General features: G+C 33.9%; 1 protein-coding gene across 2 annotated transcripts; it reads right to left on the bottom strand.

Moving 5' to 3' along the window:
* Positions 1 to 712: 712 nt before the first annotated feature.
* LOC105055725 (uncharacterized) lies at positions 713 to 15,282 on the bottom strand. 2 transcript variants are annotated; one of them, XM_010937677.4, is made up of 17 exons: positions 15,081 to 15,282; positions 13,138 to 13,235; positions 11,463 to 11,562; positions 10,603 to 10,765; positions 10,386 to 10,524; positions 9,439 to 9,532; positions 7,481 to 7,618; positions 7,179 to 7,279; positions 5,630 to 5,743; positions 4,503 to 4,723; positions 3,665 to 3,723; positions 3,410 to 3,595; positions 3,186 to 3,309; positions 2,961 to 3,016; positions 2,461 to 2,606; positions 2,185 to 2,352; positions 713 to 1,062 (listed from the first exon to the last, which is right to left on the bottom strand). In XM_010937677.4, exons 1-17 carry the CDS (start codon positions 15,142 to 15,144, stop codon positions 769 to 771), a joined length of 2,265 nt encoding a protein of 754 aa, XP_010935979.1. In that variant the 5' UTR covers positions 15,145 to 15,282; the 3' UTR covers positions 713 to 768. The 2 variants fall into 2 exon arrangements, with proteins under 2 accessions (XP_010935979.1, XP_019709474.1); XM_019853915.3 differs by having other exon boundaries at positions 11,463 to 11,551; positions 15,081 to 15,218.
* Positions 15,283 to 22,081: the final 6,799 nt, after the last annotated feature.

Genomic DNA, 22,081 nt, shown 5'->3' with positions numbered 1-22,081 from the left:
TCCACCAGAAGTTTATGTTTGAAACAGCCTCCACAGACTTACACGTGAGATTTTGATCAGACAAAAATTAAAACATGATCTTGACTAATCCAAAACTGAAAAAAATTAAAAAATCTAAAAATTATAATAAGAATAACAAATGATAAAATATGAAACTAATACTGAATGAAAAATTTCACTTGTTGACATACGATGACACATCTCTTTTGATAAAATATATGTTTGATATATACTTATATAAATATTTGAATTATTCTGAATATTTAATATAAAATTTTATATTTTATATTTATTATTATTTTAAATTATATTATTATATTAATATGGATGTTTAGAGATTCTTACTGAACGGTAAAATTCACCCTCCATTTTTTTTTTTTTTTTTTTTCCGAGCTACAGGATGCTCATGTTTACCCACAACATTCTCTAGCACAAAAGCCGCTACTAACCTACCTGTGGAACGGGCATTTACCGACTGCCTCACTGGTAATGAATTCATATATCTCGATCTTTCCTTTAGTGCCAAAAGAGCTGAATTTGTATAAAGCATTCATCATCAAAATCATTGCCCACAAAAAGAAATAAAGCTTTCATCGTCCAGCTACTCCGAATAAGAGAGACTCGTTCTCCTGCATGGCAGGGGTTAATTTTCTTGCTCAAGGCTGACAAAGAAGATTACTCGAAAACAATGCTAATAACAAACTTGGAAATATTGAGGCAGCAAAATCAAAATTGAATATATAACTTAGTAAAGAAAAATTATATAATTTAGTCTAAAGACATATTGATCTTTATGATGGAATCAGTGGTGATCGTCTCTTTATTTGTTTCAGAAGCTGGATGGTCACCACACTCTAGCCTTATTCTGAGTTGCAAAGGTTTCATGAATATCATATCCTGCATGTCTCTACAAGTTTTCAATACTAATTCAGTGCAAGCATCCTCTGATTTCCTATCTTCATGCTTCTGGTAGTCCAGAATCCTCTTTGCTACATTCTTCTGTTCTTCCACATCGTCTTGTGTTTTCTTTACCTTCAAATAGAGAACCGCAGAAACAACCACCTGCAATTGAGAAAAAAAAAAAAAAAAAGACAGACATTCATAACCATGATGATTACCAAACCTCTGTTTGCAAATAAAGATTTGAAACCCAAAACCAATAGAGAGATGGTGAAAAGTTTCAAATGCATTCTTTTTTTCTTATCCCATTTTTCCTCTTTTGTTTTTTATTCTGCTGCTCTTTATCTTTCTAAAAAAATTACTATTAACTTTGCTTTTTCTTAAAAAGAAAAAGCTTAAGAATATAGTGCAACACCAACATGCAAAAAGATGGACAAATACAGGACATGTGAGATGTGCGGTCACAAAACACAACTTGGCGGGGATCACTTGTTATTTCATTGTGTTTTGTCAAATCAATACTCGACATGTATTGTAACTCAATAATGCATAACAGAAATTACCAGAACAAAACTTCAAACTTATCAAGACTAGCACTCAGTAGTTGTCTTTAACACGGAATGTAACTATTCCCCTGGTTCCAGTAAAAGGAATAATAATTACATCGGAGTTCTACCTCAATAAAAATACTAGTGAAGACAAGAGATACTGCAAGATTACAAACTAGATAAACCCCTGGACCCCATCGTTAATAAGTCCTCATTAGCACTATGATAAATACATATGCTTAGCCTGTAGTGCGAAATCCCTGATTCCAAAAAACAAAATAGACAATCTCTGAGGTTTATCATCAAAGGTTCACCATTCCAAGAAGCAACTTCGACCATGAAGTAGTAGTGTAAAAAATATGTATCTCAAAAAGAACATCCTCCAGAACCGATATCTAAGCCTTGAACCCAGAGGGCCAGAAAGCAACACACACAACTATAACCTCTTAAGATACCAATTCCAGAAGCATGCAAATCAGCAACAAAACATCCACCCAGATTTAGTTTACCAGAACGCACCAGAAGACCTCTTGATTTGGCCTGGTTACAACCATAGGCAAGTGTTTAACACAAGAATTTCTGATTAGGGATTCTCCATGAGAAATATGTTAATAAATTTATGGTGTACTAAGACACTTCCCTCTTATTCCACTGGAACGGAAAGAAATAACATAGTCCTTGTTATCTTGATTCTACTTGGCAGTGTCTCAACAGAATTGAGATAAAAGGATCATACCTCACTAGTCCCAGGACTGATGTTGACAGCACAATCAAAATGCACTTTGTCCTTATCTTGGAAGCTTCTATCTGGAGGTACTTCTTCATCTTGGATGTCTTCTTCCAACCCAGGTTTTGAGAAGGCAAGGTTATCCAACTCATCAAACCACTGTTGTGCAACACCAACCTTGTATACCATCCAAAGTTTTTCAAATTATTAAAAGCAATAAAAATAGTTTCATGCTGCTGAGTGCAAGTTGGAAAAAAAAAAAAAGGAGCTCTGAGAGTTTGATACCTTCTCAGTGCTCGCGCCCTCTCCTTCTGATCCAGAAAGTTCAACAGCAGATCCTCTTGCTTGGCGCCAGATACAACTCTCCTCCAATGGTGCTGCCAGTTCAGTACCCAGTGGGATATCTACGTAAACCTGTATATCACACCTACCTGTGTTTATTAAAAAAGTGAGAACATAGGGTAAGTCATATAACAGAACAGGTAAGGTCGACCATATAGCTTATAGCATTGGTAAACTTAATAATAAAAAGCACAAAAAAGCAAGGTGGTTGGTCATAACATAATGAAGCTGGGAACACTGTAAGAGTTAGCAATAAGAGATCATGATCCACTGACAGCAACATTTCAAGTATTAACATATTAGATATAACATATTCAATACTTGTTTTAAGTAGGTCAATATTAAGAATGAAGCAGCGCATATCACACCAGAGAGAAAATGAAGCTTGGCATAACAAAACCTACAGGTTAGAAATGGTAAATGGGCAAGGATGTCAATAATACCAGGAAGCACATTGAAGTAATGAAGATGCTCACTCCATGACCTGCCTGAATATCCACTGGAACATCATAAAAGAAGTCAAAGGACCAGAATTAGAAAACAGAATGACTCTAAATCGCTTCTGAAAAGCTAAAACATCATAAAGTTCCCTGTCAACCCTCAAAAGGGTGAAATAGAACTTTATGTCACAAAGAAAATAAATAGGAAATTGAATTGGACCATCTCACCCATTACAAACTCTCTCAATAGGGCATACCAACCAATATGGTAGCCCAAGGACCCCCAAGTTTGAGAATTGGAAGCAGGAAACGCATTGTGATTCCCTATGAAACTTCAGAACCCTCTGACCAGCTAATTGATGAAACACATGAAAGAAAAAAAAAATGTGATAACAATTTGCTATGACTGTGGAAATAGAAACACAGACTTCATCCATATGTAACTCACCAACCTGCATCAGAAAAAATTGTGTAGTTCTGAAGGTTTGCAATTGATGACACCAAACCAGCATTAGGAATTCCTTCTAAAGAAAAGGAATGTTGAAGTCTCTCTGGTGGCCAATTCTCATAAATCTCCTTCAGTAGTGACATTTTCTCCGTTATTGTGTGCCCCCATATTTCCATGATATTGGGAATACCTTTAAGTAGGTTACTTAGTTGAAGAATATATAATAGATATGACACAAAAGAAAAAGAAGATAACTAACCTCTTAAAACATTTTTGATCTCACCAGTTGCCACGCTTATGATCCATGATGTCTCAAAACTGCAGAACATGTAAATTGATATAAAAACCATTACAAAAAAGAGAGGCCACAATATACTAAGCAGTCAGAAGGTTTGGTCAATAGAACCCAATCTATATGTTCCATAGGGAAATTTCTCATATAATTTTTTATTTTGCTCTCTTTCTTGCTATGTTCTGGTTGAAACCAAAATACCTAACTTAGAATGAAGCAAACCGAATTCACAACTCTGCTTATGTAACATGCTATTAGATTTTTTACTTTTAAAGTTGAAGGTTTTTGTACATGTTTTTGCCTGTTTGTATACTTTTGAAAATCAAACACGGACTAGAGTTTCCTGCCAAGTACCATGGAACAAGCTCTACAATTTTTTTTTTTTTTAATTCAAAATGCCACAACAACGTGAATTAGGTGGTGGTCATAATTATGGCCCACCAATACCAAGTCATAGACGGAAAAGTCTAGTGGTTGCTAAAAATGTAGTTCAAAACCGAATTTGTGTTTACTTGAACCTAGACCATACTGTGAACTGACAGAGTGGGTGCAAGATTTATAAATCACAATGCTCACAAGCATTAAAGCTTGTTTTTATCACAAGTGAAGAGAATGCATATGGGCTCTTACATTAGCATATCTTCTTGAACATGAAAACCATCATGACCAAAACTGAGTGTTAGTGTCTCAAAATTCATGTATATGCAATAGAAACAAATGATGTATGAAAATCAAGGATACAAAGGGAACATAGTACTAATATGGATTCTACAATATAAGAAGAAAGGTAGAAGGCATATGTTACCTGCGGTTTGTAATTAAGAGGTCATCCTCCCCTATCTTCATCAAGTGCCAAGGAAAAGTAATCAAATCCAGCTCACATTCCTCTGGTTTCTGAGCAATTTCTCTTGCAAGTCCAAGTTTATCCAAGATCCAGCTCCATATACCACTATTTTTTTGTACACAAACAGGGTACACAGTCTCCAACATCCTTTTTTCCATATCAGCTCTTCTAATTGCATGATTCTATCAGGAAAGGATATATAGAAACGACAAATAAACAGCATCAATATCTACTGCTGGATCTTATTGCCAGAAAACTACTCATATAACTGTTAATATAGACATGAAACATTATAAAGTAACAAGATAAAGTATAATATCAAGCAAAGTTGAAAAACTAAATTAAAGAAAATGCCACAACAGAAAACAAACAATTAGCTCCCAAAATTGTGATAAACGTCCAAACAGAGAGATGGATTTAGAAATCATAAAACTGAAAGAAGTGAGGTACTCTTGTCAAAAAAGGAGTCAATTAGTGTCAAAAAGGAATACTCTAATATTTCAGAGCAAAAAGGCAGATAAATAAGCAAGGATTAGTGTGCAAGAATCTAAAGCTAAACTTGCAAATCTGCTGAACGAGAAGTCTTCACATCAGGTAAAAGTGTACAATCTAACAACTATAAATTGAGAAACAGGATGGCTGGTAGCCTGATACGGGAACAGCTTGGATGTATGCAGACGGGTTGGACAGATGTGGAGAAGGGGAGGGGAGGAAGTAGCCTCAGAATTTGGACATAAGTTGTGAGGTGAAATTGGAAAAGTCTTGCTTGAATTGGTAACTCAGACCTCAATATAAACAGATGGTCTGGTAATGCTGGTTATGTTTTGTCATGATTACTGACTACAAACAACGAAACCACGGCTCCAAAACAACAAAAAGATGATTTCCTTTTTACTGTTCATGTATCAAAGGCCCATTTTCTATGAAATGCCTTTTTTTCAAAAATCAGATATAGACATCTTGAAATAGTCCATTTTCATAGGTATTCACGCATCAAATACTCTGAAGAACAAATAGTATACATTATTTGGAAATCAACATAAGATTAGATAAACAAAGTATCATAGCTATCAAGTTGTCTGTTATACCTCAGAGTCTACAAAATATAGGCAATTTTCAGCAGTGCAATAGAAAGAACCAGCAGGTCGCAATAATTTGGCAGATCCAAATTCACCATCCTCAAAACCCGGGGAAGAACCAATCTGCAATATGAACTTAGTTCAAGTCTACTTGAAAATTTTAGAGGTTGGAATCATTATGTGATAATAGATTGCCAGCAGTGAAGCAAGATAATGATAAAATAATTCAAGCTTCCATACACTAGATTATAAAAACTATGTTCATGCAATATAAAGATAAATATTAAGATGTATGTTACCAGAACTATTGAATTTCATTGAAACAGACCTACATAAAGAAATGTGAATGCACCAAAAGATAATGGAACCAGAGTGCCAAAGCACGGATCCATGACCATCAAATCTCTAAAGTATTTTCCCTACTCATGAAATCAAGCAATCAAACCTATGGTGGCATAAATAATGACTTACTAAGGTTACAGATTGCGGACTTACAATAAAACATTACATATTCTCACCACCAGATCGCTTACAGTACAGGTGCAATCAGAAAGCCTTCAATTTTACACAGCTACTTACTAGCAAAAACTACCTTTATCTCAGAAAAGCTAATACATTGGCAAACACAGGCTGAAAGAAAAGGCACAATTATTTATCATGTATCACATTTTCTTCTCTAGAAAAGCAATTTGCGCACATGGAATGCTTATAGATATTATTTTAAACCAGGTTTCTTCTGGCAGTGAGAAGAGAATAAGGATCAGATAGCTTCTGCTTTCAAAATCTTAGTTTGCCTTTTAAGTTAATACAGAAAACTTCAATTTGTTCTTCACATCATGAAGCTCCTTCAAGAGGAAAATCAGAAACCATACCAAAAAAAAAAAAGCGAGGAAAATCGGATATTAAAATACCATAACTGTACTTTGAGGGCTTCACCACTTAGATGACATACTTAGCAAGATTGTGATTCTACAATTTTGAAAAAAAGGAAAAATAGCAAAGACCTTTTCCCGATTTTTGTTGAAGACATTTTTTAGAAGTGCTACTTTACAAGTCCTTTTAACTTCGTCGTATTGTCCTAGAGAGCAGCCCAATATAAATTGATAATAACTCCAAATTATTTTCATTGAAATATAAACAACCATCATAATCATCACCAAACTGGGGCTGGTTATGAATCTTCAGCTGCCAATTTTTCTTAGCAAGGAAACTTATTGTTTTCTGCAGCAACATTTGTTACACAAAGGAAGAATAACATTGAGGTGGCCCAAAATATGAATGCTTCAAGATAAGCACTATAAAGCTGACCAAATATTTGAGACAAGATTGATGCACATGGTTAAGGTGACTGTTTTCTACAATATAGCCAAATAAACAATTTTTCCTCAACCAAAGCACTTCCCCAACATAACGATATCCATTATCTGGTATACATGCATAAATCTGTACCTACATGCATGTGTGCATATACGTACATATTACACACCCCTGCTTAAAACCCTAAAGCTATAGCTACGTATCTATTCATCATGTGGGAAACAATCAATACCATACTTACACAATCTAAAATTTTCCCATCAGCATCAGCTATGATGATCCGATGATGGTTGCTGTCCGAAATAAAAATGCGATTTCCATCTTCATCCACAGATAAACATCCTAGAATGATCAAATGAAGAAGAAGAGAACAGAAAAGAAAACAAACAAGATAACATGGTTATGACCATATCTCACATCACCTACTTATAAATAGAAAAACAACTACATGACATGACTGTATGACAAATGATCTAAGATGACCGTCTACACTTATGACCATATAGAATGTTAATTAAAAATCAATGAGAAAACAAACCATACCTGGATAGTACAGAAGCAAATTTCTGAAAGAACAAAAATCTGGTTCCTTGATAACCTCAAGTTGCCTCATTCTACCAAACTTTGAGTTCTGAATGGTGGGAGCACTCCCTTTCTGTAGCACATTGAGTTCCTCTATTGCTGCATTAAATACATTGATTGGGATTGAAGTAAGAAATTGGTAATACTCATTTCACAGCTTGCAATTTTAATTACAATTACCATCGGGACAGCCAAACACATATATAACACAAATTCATCAATAATCCATATCTTCTTTTTTTTTTTGTCACAAAAATGCAATCTTCTTTTGATGTAAGATTTGTACCAATACTTCATAATATACAAGAAATTAAAGAAACATCTCAGATCATCAAACCTAGGTCCATAAAACTCAGATAAGAAAATATTATCAGGGGCATCATATCATTCTATTATGTCCTCAGTTCAATAGCAATTAAGCTAGCTTCAAGCACATCCATATGCATATAAAGCAAGTACAATGCTTTCTCACATACTGCCTATGGCTCTTTAATAGTTTCATAAGTGTGGCATGCAAAATGACTAAATTGTTTATGAATATCCAAAAAATATTATACAAGCAACTATGGAATCTTGCTTCTGGTTCTAGCCACTTCCTAACAATTCCAATCACCACACAATATCAAGCACAGTGACCATAAACAGCCAAGGGATAGTTGTATCTATTATTTTGCAATTAGCTTGAATTTTTTATGTCTATTTCTTGAAGCACATCAAGCTAGATAGTCTAATTCATGACCACTAATATCTTTTAATATAAATAATGCACTGAGGCACCTCCAGCTTCAGGCTAATAAGTCATAGCATATAAAAACAGTAACACAAGGAAAAATACGTTCATTATATGCAAGATAAGGCACCAAGAGGCATTCATCATGGTTCCATTTTCAAGGTTAGATTTGCATATGCTTTCCTATCTTTGAAACAACGAAGATTGTAATGTCACATTTTGCATCATAATGCTTGACAAAGTTGTTTCAGAAAAGATAATAAACACACTAATATATTAGTTTTATGGTAAATAATTTATTTTACATCACTACATGGACTCTATTTGAAGTATAACGTCTATTCACATTTCAATGACTTTACATAAAACTAATTTTCAGTGTTAGAACAATTATACATGGAATGTCAGAAATCTTATTAAAAATGCTACTGCCAATTTAAATAAAATATGAATTTTTTGATGCAGCCAAGTTAGTCACAAGATCTGAATTTATAAATTACAAGATACGGCCGATATGCATTAAGAAAATATCTGCAGGAGCACGTTTTGATATTCATCTAGGTCTATTTCTCTTCCTTTTGACTGTTCACATTTATAACAGTTCTCTGCTTATGAGGGTCCATTAATTTTTCGTAGTGAACAATCGCATAATGTCTCATAAAAAATGTCCACCATTTTATCCACTATTTGAGAATCTAAGACTCATTTTATTGCATATCAGGCTAGATCACTATAGCTTGTCCTTGACATCTCCCAAAGACCACCAGCCAGTTAAAGTTGTTCTAGGTTCTAGTGACTGACTAGTGTTCTCGCTTTGACTGCATAACAATTAGCTTTGCTCAAATGTTTCTCAACTATTGATGCTTCAGCTTATTTTGTTGAAACTGTTGCACATGGTATACAGACAGACAGCATAAAAAATAATCCTTCATGCAAGTTTAATAATTTAGGATTTTACACACTTGACCTTTTTAACATAACCAGATGTTTAAAATGGTGTCCATAAAGTTCTGAAAATCAAAACTACTTTAGAATTATGAAAAACCATGGAAACATATAGATTCCTAAATCACATAATTTGATCAAAGAAATGACTTTATTATGGTCAACTGCTTAGATTTTTCCAAATATTGTGAAATGCCAGTGATAGTTACGGAACTATTATCCAAGAAGACTGCAAGAGGGTTACCTTTCGCAAGGGTTCCAAACTCTTCATCTAGCTTAATATGGAACAGACGATTTGTAGATCCATCAAATAGCAAGTAACATGCACCATTTGTCATCTGAATACATCCAAAAATATATAATTCCAACAAAAAGTCACAAAGAATAGAACAAATTGAAATTCGTGGAGAAAAAATTCAGATCATAGTCAAATCAATTACTTGAAATTTATGATGCACACAAATTAATTATATTTAAGTAAGGACACTTAACAAATTGCATTTTCTTCTGTTATGGATCAGTACATGAGAAAAGTTTTTGAAGGGCATGCTTGATGAAGGGCATGTTTTTTCTTGTTTTGATCCATTAGTGAAGATGCATTGTTTCACGTACAATGAAAACTGAGGTTGGTGACCTGAGTTCTTTAAGTCTCTCAAGTCTCCTACCCTTGATACATGCATGAAGAAGGTTTCATTTAAAATGGAAGAAAAAATAAACAAGTGCATAAACCTAAAACTAGCAAAATCCGAGAAAGGATGGCATGTCATAACAACAATAAGGAAAAAAAAGACACATCCAGATGCCCATAAAAGTGAACATCATGATGAATGATCAAAAATCTTAAGTTCCACAGGCATGAGGTATGTCAGCTAGCGGCTGGCCAAGCTATGCCGTGGTATGCTGACACTTGTATAGCCATGCCAAACTTAAAAAGAAAAATAAATACTACGCAAATGACTTTTGGCTCCAAATTAAGCCATACAATGCCAAACTGGCATGTCACGTGTTAGTCAGCCCACGGCCAGCACCTATGTCAGATTGGGAAAGCCCTGGCTCTAGAAAACTCAGTTGACAAATTGATAGTTGTGACAAAAAAGATGACTCTATCGATGAAAACTGGAGACACATAAGGATAGTAAAATATTTATGCTAATTTGTGCAATAACTCACTAATAAAGATTTCTGCCTCACCATAGCAAAATTCTTTTCTGATACCAAAACAGGATACGTGATATACTCCTCCATGATAGTTTGAATTAGCTCAGTATGAGTAGTAATTGAATCAACTGAACTTCCACATTGCAAAGCAAAAACATTAAGTTTCGGGTACCTGCAAGGAGATAAGTATAAAATAATTATCTCACATGTTGAGGAAACTATATAAATACATGTGCCTAAACACAACTACCTCTGTTGAAGCAATTTTACTCTTTCAATTGGAAAGATACATTCATGGTGACTACGTGGCGAAGAACAATCAAGGGTTGCATTCACAAGCACCAAAAATATTCCATCTTGATCGAAAGATTTTATGCCGCCATCTATATTATTCAGCCAACAATGATCTGGTCCTGCATCACAAAGGCAAAATGAAAATAAACAAAATTCATGCAATACAAAATGTATGATGTTCAGTACATTCTCTTTATGCACTACAAGGGTAAAAGTTAATAACATCATATAATAAAAAGAGCTAACTAGCCAACCAACATACTTGACCCAGATTCATGAAACTCTTTTTTGCCACAGTATACAGATTTATTGTCCCTGTTGGCCAAAATCTGAAGATACACAAATTTATGATTTTACCTCAATAATTTGATATCCAACAACCATTTCGTATAAGAAAAATAGAGAAATCACATTGGTGAGTTTCCTCTCATAGAGCAAAAGGATGATTACTAAAAGGAATTACAACCTATAACTGGTGGTTTCTAACCCCTTACCTACAGCCATTATAAAAGGATATTACCTACAGCCATTTGACTAGACTTTGTATCAACCATGCAGAAACTGACTACTTTTCTCCTAAGCCAAACAAACCAAGGCACCTTTTTTTGTTATCAAACCTAGGTAACTTGAAATTTAGAAAAGAAGAATCGGCAGGAGGACAGAAACATAATTTTTTGCAATCGACCCATTATATTATCATGGCTGGGGTTATATGCTAAACACTTTTATATACAAGAAAAACATGCAGATGTTAAGACGTCATAGGAACACATGCAAGGGCAGATATTTCCAGAATATTGAAAACCAACATTTTACCTCGAAGTTCATCAAATGTGGATTTGATAAAGGCTAACATTTCTTCATGTGAAACTAAATCATGGTGTGCTTCTGACAATATTAAGCACCTGAAAATTAGCTGTTATTTGTAAGTTAGAATTCAGAACTACTATTTAATACGGCAGTTTACATAACACTTTCAAAGTCCATTTCATGTCAAGCAATACATAGCAACCTGCAATGAAAAATAGTAATATTTAAGCCATGTTCAGCATTGTTTTTAGAGGGCCATAAGGCGCTTCTTGGAGAGCTAGAAGCTGTTTTGGATGGTTTTGGGATGTTTAGTAAAAAAATTTAAAACCGCTTTCAACTTCCTCCAAAAGATGCATCACAAAGAAAAAGGTCCCATTTGGAGCTTTTGGACAAATACTTTACCTGAGATGCATCACGAAGCTTTTTTTCAAAAGCTTAACCGAGAGACTGGGGTTTAAGTCCCCCAAGAGAATTGTTTTAAAATCAATTTAAAACACTTTCATTGTCATAATCATTTAAGTTTGTGTCTTTTTATTGCCATAATCATGCAATTAAGAATTTTGAGTTTTAACCCCATGATATTCTTTATTACTTGATAATCATACTAAAAAAATAATTATACTATTAATTATATTATTTAGATTAATATATAAAAATATTTTTATTTTTTATATTAATAATAATTTATAATAATGTATATCATAATATAGTATGACTATGATTAGTATTATATTATATTATAACAATATTATATTATTCTCATGATTATAATACTATCATATTTTATTATTATCATTTAGTAGTAATATATTATTACAATATGATTAAAGAAATATAATAATCATGAAAATAATATTATTATAATACGACAAAATTATAATATTATTTTTTTCATGATAAACATAAAAAATTATTATTATTATAGCATTATTTAGATTAAAATATCAAAATAAATGATTTATAAATTAAAATGCTTCATAATTAACAAAGTTTGATCGTACAAATAGTTAGATGATTGAAATATCTAGTATTGTCATTTTTTTGATACCAAAAGCACTTTTCTAGTTTGAGCATCAAACAAATAGATACTGAAGTTCCATAAAAATTTAAAAATATATTTACCAAACATTAAGCGGCTTTTTGCTAAAACTATATCAGTAAAAGCTCTACTTCCAAAGGCTCTATAGACAAAAGCTTTACTACCTACAACAATGCCAAATGGAGCCTTAGTAAATCCAATCTTTTCAAGAAACGCAACTTGTATAAGACTTGTCAATTTTAATAATGTTTTTTTTTTCCCATTATGATGATATGGTAATGTGCATATGTTTACATTCCTGTTTATCAAAAACAGCAATGCATATTCAAACATACATAGTATGTAGTGCATCTTTTCTTTAAAAAAAGGCTAGTCTTTTAGAGATTTAAAAAAACCTAACCAATACAAGATAACATAATTAGAAATTACCCAAAGTCCATAGCATAACTTTGCATATACTTGTGAGGTTGTTGACCTGACTGTGAATCTTTTCAAGCTTGTGACGAGTGTTGTTATGATACAATGCTGTGCTTGTATCTTAGTAAAATTGACTGATACATGCTGTCAGACAATGTCTCACATGGAAAAGAAAATATCCATGGATAAGGATTAAGACATCCAAATGCAGTGGATTTGAATTACCTGTGAATTTGGTCGGTTGCTACAATATTTCTGTCTCTTCTCCGCAAGAATTGATGTAACAGAGGTTGCAAACTTATCAGGAAGTTTTCTCCTTGACACTGAACCAGATCAAGTAAACAACATAGAGATGAGAATGCGATATCCTGAAATTTGTGATGACCTACTGTATCATGCAGAAGTAAATACATGCACCAACTAGCTCGATGTGATCATTTTTATGTGAAGCAATCATATGAAAGATTAAATACATGCCTTCCCTATTAATAAATTTCCAGCAATGATAAAACCAACAAAATTGTTTGGTAAGCTTTTTACTACAATCTTAACATGGATAAAATGATGGAAATTTAGGAATTTTATGTGAGACCTTACCTAGCTGAGGCCAATGTCTTTTTTTGACTTCTTGGATCATGAACCATGATCATTAGGATCCTTTAAAAAAGAAAAAAAAAACACTTTACAGGACAAGGGATGTCACTTATAAATATGTTTACATTAAGAAGATCTAGACATCAGCATTTTTCCCTCTTTCATTTTTCCCCCTCTTTCGGTCAATACTTTTGTTTCATTAGAAAGTTGCACTTACTTTAAGCCATGACACTGAATATAGATATCTTCATGGCTGCAATCTTAGGGTCTGTTTGGTACCATGGCTGATTTTGTGTTTGTTTGTCTGTGAATTAATACAATACCAATATCACATGGAGATTGATGTTGGAGATAACAATGCACGAATTATTTGCACCCTTTTCTTTTTAAAAAAAAGTGTCATAAACTTTGCTACCAAAAGAACTAAGATTTTACAAAACAATTTAAAGAAAACTAAAACGTTTTGTCATACATGTTGCTCAGTCTAGTTCATTTTTTCTTCTTGGGCATTTGAAAACAAAAACAGAAAATAAAAGAAATGGTAAAAGGGCCCTCAACCATTAGCACATACTCAAAACACAACAATCTAGAGGTGTATAATAACAAAGTAGTTTCAGATTAAAGTGCAGGATCGACACTAGTAACAGAAGAATTTAATGAAATTAGGTTATATGCAGATTTTATGGTCTCAATATAGAAATTCAAAAACAATACAACATTTAAAGAAAGAGGGAAAAGAAAGACAAGCAATCAATATGTTTCGATGAAACTCAATAAAACAAATGATCTTTCTTTAAAAGATACAAAATGTTATTTGCATCAAAAAAAATGCAATTTTAAAAGTAATCCCGCCAAAAAAAAAAAAAGGAAATAGAAAAAAAGATTACATCCAAATGAAAATCCTCTATCTATTGGAAAATATGCTCATAAAGAAGGCAAGAATGTAACTCAGCTAGATGATGGATGGATTGGAAAATACTTGAATTAAAACACCAGAAAAGAATAATCCCATGTTCAGAAATAGTCCTCATAAACCACATGCAGATAAATCAAGATGTTTGGGATATGCGCGGGGGGATGCAAACAAGAAAGTTTTCTAGAGGCTCAAAGGACAACCGCTCATTCTTTAAAGATGTGCGAATTTAAGGAGCAACCGGCTATGGAAGAAAAAGCGCTGATAAAATCCATAGAAAACTTGAATCTCCATCGAAAGAAAAAAAGAAGACGAAAAAAAAATCATGAAGAAGTCGAGAAAATGCTATACTAAGCGAAATTTAATTTAGTGTAAAGGACTCGAAACTGGTGCGAGACCGTAGGGTTTCCACACAGACACGAACAGCAATACCGTCTTTGAAGAAAGAGGTAACAAAGAAAGCAGGGAGGGTTCCAAGAAGCTAAAAGAACAAGAGAACTTTCTTTCAAAGATGCAAGAATTCAAAAATTAATCCCACCGTCGAAGGAAAGTACGATAACTATATCCAATGAAAATTTTTATCTCTGTTGAAAATTAAACTCGGGAACAGAATAAATCAAGAATACAAATGAGCTGAGATGAGGATAGATCAGAGAAGCACCTGAATGAAAATGCCGAAAAAGAACCCCAGAAAGGCCTCGGAAACGATGCAATCTGTGAGCCATCGACTCCAAGAAAAGCAACCCTAATCCTTCCGCAGAGGAGAAGAGGGGAAGAGTCGGCTGGCACCGGCTGGCGTAGGAGTGGGGCGCGTTCTCACCCGCCAAAAACCTAGGATTTCAACATCTACTGCCGGGCTACGACCGGGCCGCTGCCTCCATTGATTTTCTACGTGTCCGGTCCGAACCGGGCCTTCGACTCTGTATATGGAGTAATTCTTTGTGCGCTGCCTGCGGTGCAGAAAATCCGGCGGGGAGTGCATCGCTTCTTTCAAAGAATCACATAATTATTTTTTTAATATATATTTAATATTTATAAATTAATATTTTTATTTAAAAGTTTTATATAATAAAAATATCTTCATTCGAAATTATGATATTATTTTATAAAAAAAAATTTAGTTTTTTTTTGATGTCTTATATAATTTTTTATATATTTTTTTATAATTTTCGATGAACATATATGATTTTCTATAAATATATGTATATCCATGATATATCATAATATATATTCATAAGAAGTCATATATATTCACACCAAGTCATATAACAAGAAGTCATGTATATTCATAAAAAGTCATACAAGATATCATAAAATCATGAAGGACATTTTCATCGTACAAAATTTTTAAATAAAAATATAAACCTATAGACATTAAATATACATCGGGAAGCGATGGCTATGTAATCAAATCGAAAGAAGCGATGCATTTTACATCAGATTTTCTACACTGCTTGAAGGACGGCATCTATATAACAATAGAGTGGTATTCCATATTTACACGTAAGATTATCTTCCGCAATATCATATGTCAATTTTTATTTTTTATATTTTTTAAATAAAAAATAAGAAGTGTTGACATGTAAGATTATAGGATAATCTCCCACAACACCACGTATCAAATTTTATTTATTTATTTTTTATTTTTTAAATAAAAAATAAAAAATAAAATCTATATAATAATAATAAAGCAATACATAGGTATTAGAAATAGTATTCCATATTAACACACAAGATTATAAAATAATCTCATGTAACACCATGTGCCAAATTTTATTTTTTTATTTTTTATATTTTTTAAATAAAAAATAAGAAATAAAAGTATAAATAATATGATAAAAAAATTATCTATATAATAATAATAAAGCAATACACGGGTATTAGAGGCAATATTCCGTATTGACGCATAAGATTATAGGATAATATCCCGTAATACCATACGTCAAGTTTTATTTTTTTTAATTTTTATATTTTTTAAAATAAAAAATAAAATTATAAATAATATGATAAAAAAATAATATCAAATACAGCAATCTTTAGGAGGTCATATTTGAAAAGAAGAACTCCCATAAATCTTTTTGACCTCATCATGGGATTAATCGGTGAAAGCAACCTTAATATAAAATGTTACATATGGACATCTATATAATAATAATAAAATAATACATGAGTATTAAAGGTGGCACTTTGTGTTGACACATAAGATTATAGGATAATCTTCTACAACGTCATGTGTCTAGTTTTATTTTTTATTTTTTATATAATAATATTAAAGTAATATACAAGTATTATGGATGACATTTCATGTTGACACGTAAGATTATAGGATAATCTTTCGCAATGTCATATATCAAGTTTTTTTTTTATTTTTTTAATAAAAAATATAAATATAAAAAATATGATAAAAAAATATCAAACACAGCAATCTTTATTAGTTTAGGAGGTCATCTTTCAAAAAAAAAACTCTCAAAAACCTTTTTGATCTCATTATGAGATTAATTGATAAAAATAATTTTAATATAAAATATTATTTTTATTAATTTATTATTAATTAAATCTTCATAATATGAAAGTTGAGTGCTAGCTTTACTAAAATATTATTTTAAAATTTATCGCAGATAAGTTATGGAACAAGTAAAAAAAAAAACTTTTCAAAAAAATAGAAAAAAAGAAAAGAAAAAAAAATAACATAGCTACAAAAATCGGCAATGGATCATCCTAGGATGTTCATGTGGAAAGTTAGCTAAGTCAAGTTAGGGGCAAATGAATAATTTTTTCTTTTTTTCTGTTTTAATTTGAGGAAAATGATAATCTGAACTAAAATTTTATTCCCGATATCCAATGTAAAACGTGGTGTTTGGATGTTGGAGGATCTTCCATCTGATAAGATCTTCCCACAGAGGCTTTTCCTTAGAGAGGTCGAGACACTACAATGGGAGCTTACATAGGCGATTGATTTCACTTTTTGAATTATTAATCCGATTTAGGGCTGTTAGAAAGATTGGATTGAATTTTCCATTGGATTCATTGAGTGGGCAATAAATTTGATAGGTCCGTGTCAATTTAATTTTTTCTGCAGCCTAAATCTTGTGGGAGGAAGAACAGACTCATGATTTTTTCTTTTTTTTTGATAACAATGCCAAATATTTTCTTCTTCCTACAAGCCAACATGCCTATGGATAGGATTTAGGCTAAGATCAGAGTGGGCCTTTAGAAGGCTATGGGTTAGGCACCCTAACTCTTGTGGAAAATCCAGCCCAGATTTCCAATAGGGCTTTGAAAGATGATTGGTCTTATCTTTTGAAGTTTCTGAAATCAGGAAAACTCATGCAAAAAAAATTAGTTAGAATGTATTATTTAGATTGCTTAACTATATATAAATATCCAAGATCTTTCCAATAGTCACTCCAATAAATTCATGCTGCAGTATTTTTGAATCTACATAGGCTATGGACTAGATCAGTTCTGATATCATTTGTTACAATCTAAGACCTCATCGAAAAATACTAGATAGTGTTATTTGGATTGCTTCATCAGGTATAAGTACTCAAGAGTTTTTCGGTGAATAACCAATATAGAATTAAATATACGCCAGCACGAATCCTCAAGCAAGATCCCTTGGCTCCTGTATCAAGTCGAATGATTTAACTGCTCCGGTTCAGCCCACCAGACCAGCAGCTGGCTGGTGATATATACGAGTTCTCTTCAAAGTCCTACTGCGAACTAGCGGTGATCTGAACTCCATTCTTTTAAGGATATCTTTAGCGCGTCGCATTTAAGGAGACTTTGTGAAGATAAAACTAGTTCATTCTCATGTTGCAATAGAGTTGGAAGAGGGAAGAGGTGATAATATTCTCTCTCTTTTTTTTAATTCACCAATGTATCTCCTGTGAGCTCTTGTGCATTTCCGTGATAAGAAACCGAATGGACGTATATTATTAGGAGAACATGGACGGTAGTCCGGCGCCCCAGCATTAGCTAATTAAGAGTATGTAGCGTTTGGATGATGTGCCGAAGTGAGAGGCTGATTAAAACATTGAAATTGAATTTAATGAAACGACTGTTGGGAGATGAGAAATGACAGGTAGCTTCTGTAAACCTTTATACAGTGACTTGAGCAATGGAGAACCTTGGAGTCGTGTTTATAAGGCAAATTGTTCGCTCTTTTACCTTACACAGATACGAGGTCATATTGAATCGATGACTACAAAGAAAAAGTTTTGGTTCATTCTTTCTATGCAGGATACTTGAAGAAATTATGGTTATCTAAAGAAATGGAATTTCTGTTGGGAAAAACTGCGGGGCGTTCTTTACTGAGAGAAAAAGATTGGCCGCTCGTATTTGTAGTTTGTAAAGCTATTTACTTTGAATCACTTCCTAGACTGAAGATTTCCCTTTTCTTATCAAAAAAAAAAAAAAAAAATCCCTTCCATTTCTTGCAAAATGCTTTGGATGGCTGTTTAAGAATTAAATTCCCATCTTCACCAATAAAAAACCTAACATCCTGATATGCTCTGTACATTGTAATGGTGGGTTTTTATTTCTCTAGCTCAGTGTCTGCATTGTGGTTGCTTTTGAACGTTTGGACTGGCTTTTTGTTTTGGGATACCAGGCCACTCTTTTGTAATTGGCCTCTCAAGGGCCACTATGTACCTCTCTAAACATTTGTTCTATATGTTTTATAATATAGGTTCAGCTCCTTTATTTACCAAAAAAAAAAGACATCCTGATGTAGCATCGTAGAGACTGGTAAATTGTGCTCCTCATCACATTTGCAGAAAAAAATTGCGATTATTTGTTGGAGCTATGTAGAAGCCTCATCCTCTCGGATGCCCCATCAAATATGGATTGAGGATGCAATTATTTCTGTTTCACCGAACTATGAAGATAGAGTGATCATACATCAGTATTGGAAGAAATTTTTCTGGAGATCAGATATCAGTACTTCTCTCATATATGATTTGCCGTATCTGAGATGTACACCTACTGCTATACGGTCATAGGTCGACTATTTTTCCAACTAATATAATGTGAGCATCTTTACTGTTTGAATATGCCTTCATGGTTTGCTTTAGTACTTAATCCTTGGCAGGTTTGCACCTCAAAGGTGCCTGGAAGGACATCAAAAGAGTTAGTTAGAAAGTCCTGAACTCATATACTTACTAGACTCTTTAGCAGTAACTAATTAGTTTGATAGTCTGTGAGCATCGTAATTTCTTCCATCCTCTGGGTAATAAAGATAGTTTATTATAAGAAAATTTACTTCCTATAAATCTAACAATGTCAAATTCGACTTCACTTTTGATTTAGAGTGGTCAACCAGGCAGTCAAAGACTGACTTCTGATTACTGCTCTTTGTTTGCAGCCAAGGACGGTGGTCCTGATTTATCAATGAACAATCTCCAGTTGGTGGATCACAATAACAGACCGTAACTAGTTCCCTCCTTAGGGTAACCCCAAAGCTTTATCTAAATGCTGCAACACGCAATGAAGGGTTAAGATGTGAGCTGTTCATGTCTAGAGATGGTCCCAGCTGCTAGAGATGGCAGCATTGAAGCAAACAAAAGAAAGAGAGAAAACTGCAGCAGGACTAGTAGTTCTCTTTTGATAGCTAGCTGCCTTTTCATGCTGCATGTCTGTTAATTGCCTCCCTACCAAGCTTTGAAGATGTTCTCACCTCTCATATCTGATATTGAAGAAAGAAATGCAACAGAGCATCTAGCTCAGCAAGGGCTTGTCTCCTTTCCACTAAACTCCAAAACTAAATTTACTGTGGTGGTTTATTTTATCCATCACTACTAATTCTGCATATATTCCCACTTCTTTATAGATCAATTCAAGTTATGGTATTGGTAGACTCGGTGGTAAATGATATCATCTCAATGTTGCCATGTCTTGAGAGCAAAACAACATCCCGTTAGCTTAATGCATCAATCGAGCATATCATATTCCCATGAACAAGAACACAAATCAGTAAATCACTCTTTAGTTCTGTGAAATTCTTTATATGAATAATTACCAAATCACAGTTATAGTTGCCAGGCGCCGTGGATCTTATGTCCTAGAAGACAAAGCAACCAAATGGATGGCTGTAAGTTATTTTCTCAGATCTGACAACACTGGACAATGTTGTCCAGGTTAGGGCCCCATCCGAGCAAACATACGAGGGACGGGCACCTCATGCTGCAGAAAAACTGCAGTCATGGAAACCGTCTTTTTGCTTCAATTTTCCCCCTGAACGTCTTTTCCAAAATAATCTCACAGCAAACAATTATCTTCTAAGAAAATTATATGGTATTAAGAAAGATTAAAACATTGCTTAGTTTAGAGATAATAGCCACAGTTGATGGGACTGTAGCTAGATCTGAAATCTACGGTAAAAGGGCATCCCAGTGCATAGGCTTCCACCTCTATGGGTTCTAGGAGAGTCAGATGTGCGCAGTCTTGTTCCTACATATAAAAAAAAAGCTATTTCCGTATGTCAGACCATTACACCTAGGTTACAATAGCATAACTTTATCATTGCACTAAAGCCCGTACTTATGCTAAATCTATGGTGATTATTTTAAGTCAAAATAAAATCCCCTTCTTTGATTACAATTTACATCACTCAAAATGCAACCAAAAAAACAAAAAACAGTTTTATAAAGCTTTCTTATATGTTCACTACTTGGCCTCAAAATAGTATTTTCTAACAAGATATATAAGGCTCGAGCTGATTTAGTTTTTGAAGGTTCTAGACAGCCGAATTTTTAGCCTATATGCATTCTCAGATATGTGAATCAAGATGGACAAGCATGATCTCTCAATCTAGACAACCCACCCCGCATCTATTTATAGATACGCATAACAGAGATATTACACACGGAGAGCAGATTATGTGCAGGAGAAAAATCATAAAAGTCTTCTGATGTTTTTGCACACTGATGTTCCCTGAGAGGTCTCTCTCAGTGAAAGAAGAAAAGGATGTATGCGGATTATTCATATATACATTGTTGGGTGAAGAAGAGGGTGCTAACTATTACACACACAGAAACACGTCGAGTCCTATCAGCGACCGCAGTACAAGTGATAAAAAATGCAGCGACGAGCAAGTAATGATGATCATGCCAATGAAGCTACCTATTGGAGACGGGGTTCGGGCCACTGGGGACTTCATGCTTGCTCTCTTCAAACTGGGAAGATGATGGGACGCCATTCTCCGGATGCAACTTGGTGGATTGGGATGCAGAATGGGAGAGAAGCCGCCGAGTGGAGAAAGGGGCCATGGAGATCCTCAGCTGATGTGTTGGCCGAGCCAAGGGCAGTAGAAAGAGGCAGAGGAACCATAAGAGCAGCAGCTTTGATCTCCTAAGACTTCGGTCCATTGCCATGCGGATTCCAGTCTGAAGACCTGAAACTTCCCCCCCAAGAGCCCGCAAGAGATCAATATCCATGAACCAGCTGAGCCAACAAAGTGAGGAAAGCCTTCGAATGAGAAAAAGGAACACATGTAAAGATAAGCGGAAAAGGCCAAACCTTACTGCTTGGATTCAAAGTATGACAAAAGAGTCATTGAATAGGGATGGAGCTGTTACATGGGTATCCCTTACCTTATCTACCTTCTAATTGATGGGTTGTTAGGACTCATTGAATGAGATGACATGTGACACCATGTTTCCT

This window comes from Elaeis guineensis, chromosome 12, assembly GCF_000442705.2.
Source record: "Elaeis guineensis isolate ETL-2024a chromosome 12, EG11, whole genome shotgun sequence".
In the NCBI taxonomy this organism is placed as follows: domain Eukaryota; kingdom Viridiplantae; phylum Streptophyta; class Magnoliopsida; order Arecales; family Arecaceae; genus Elaeis; species Elaeis guineensis.
Note: the sequence above shows the minus strand (reverse complement) of the source record. Positions and strands in the feature narration are given on the sequence as shown.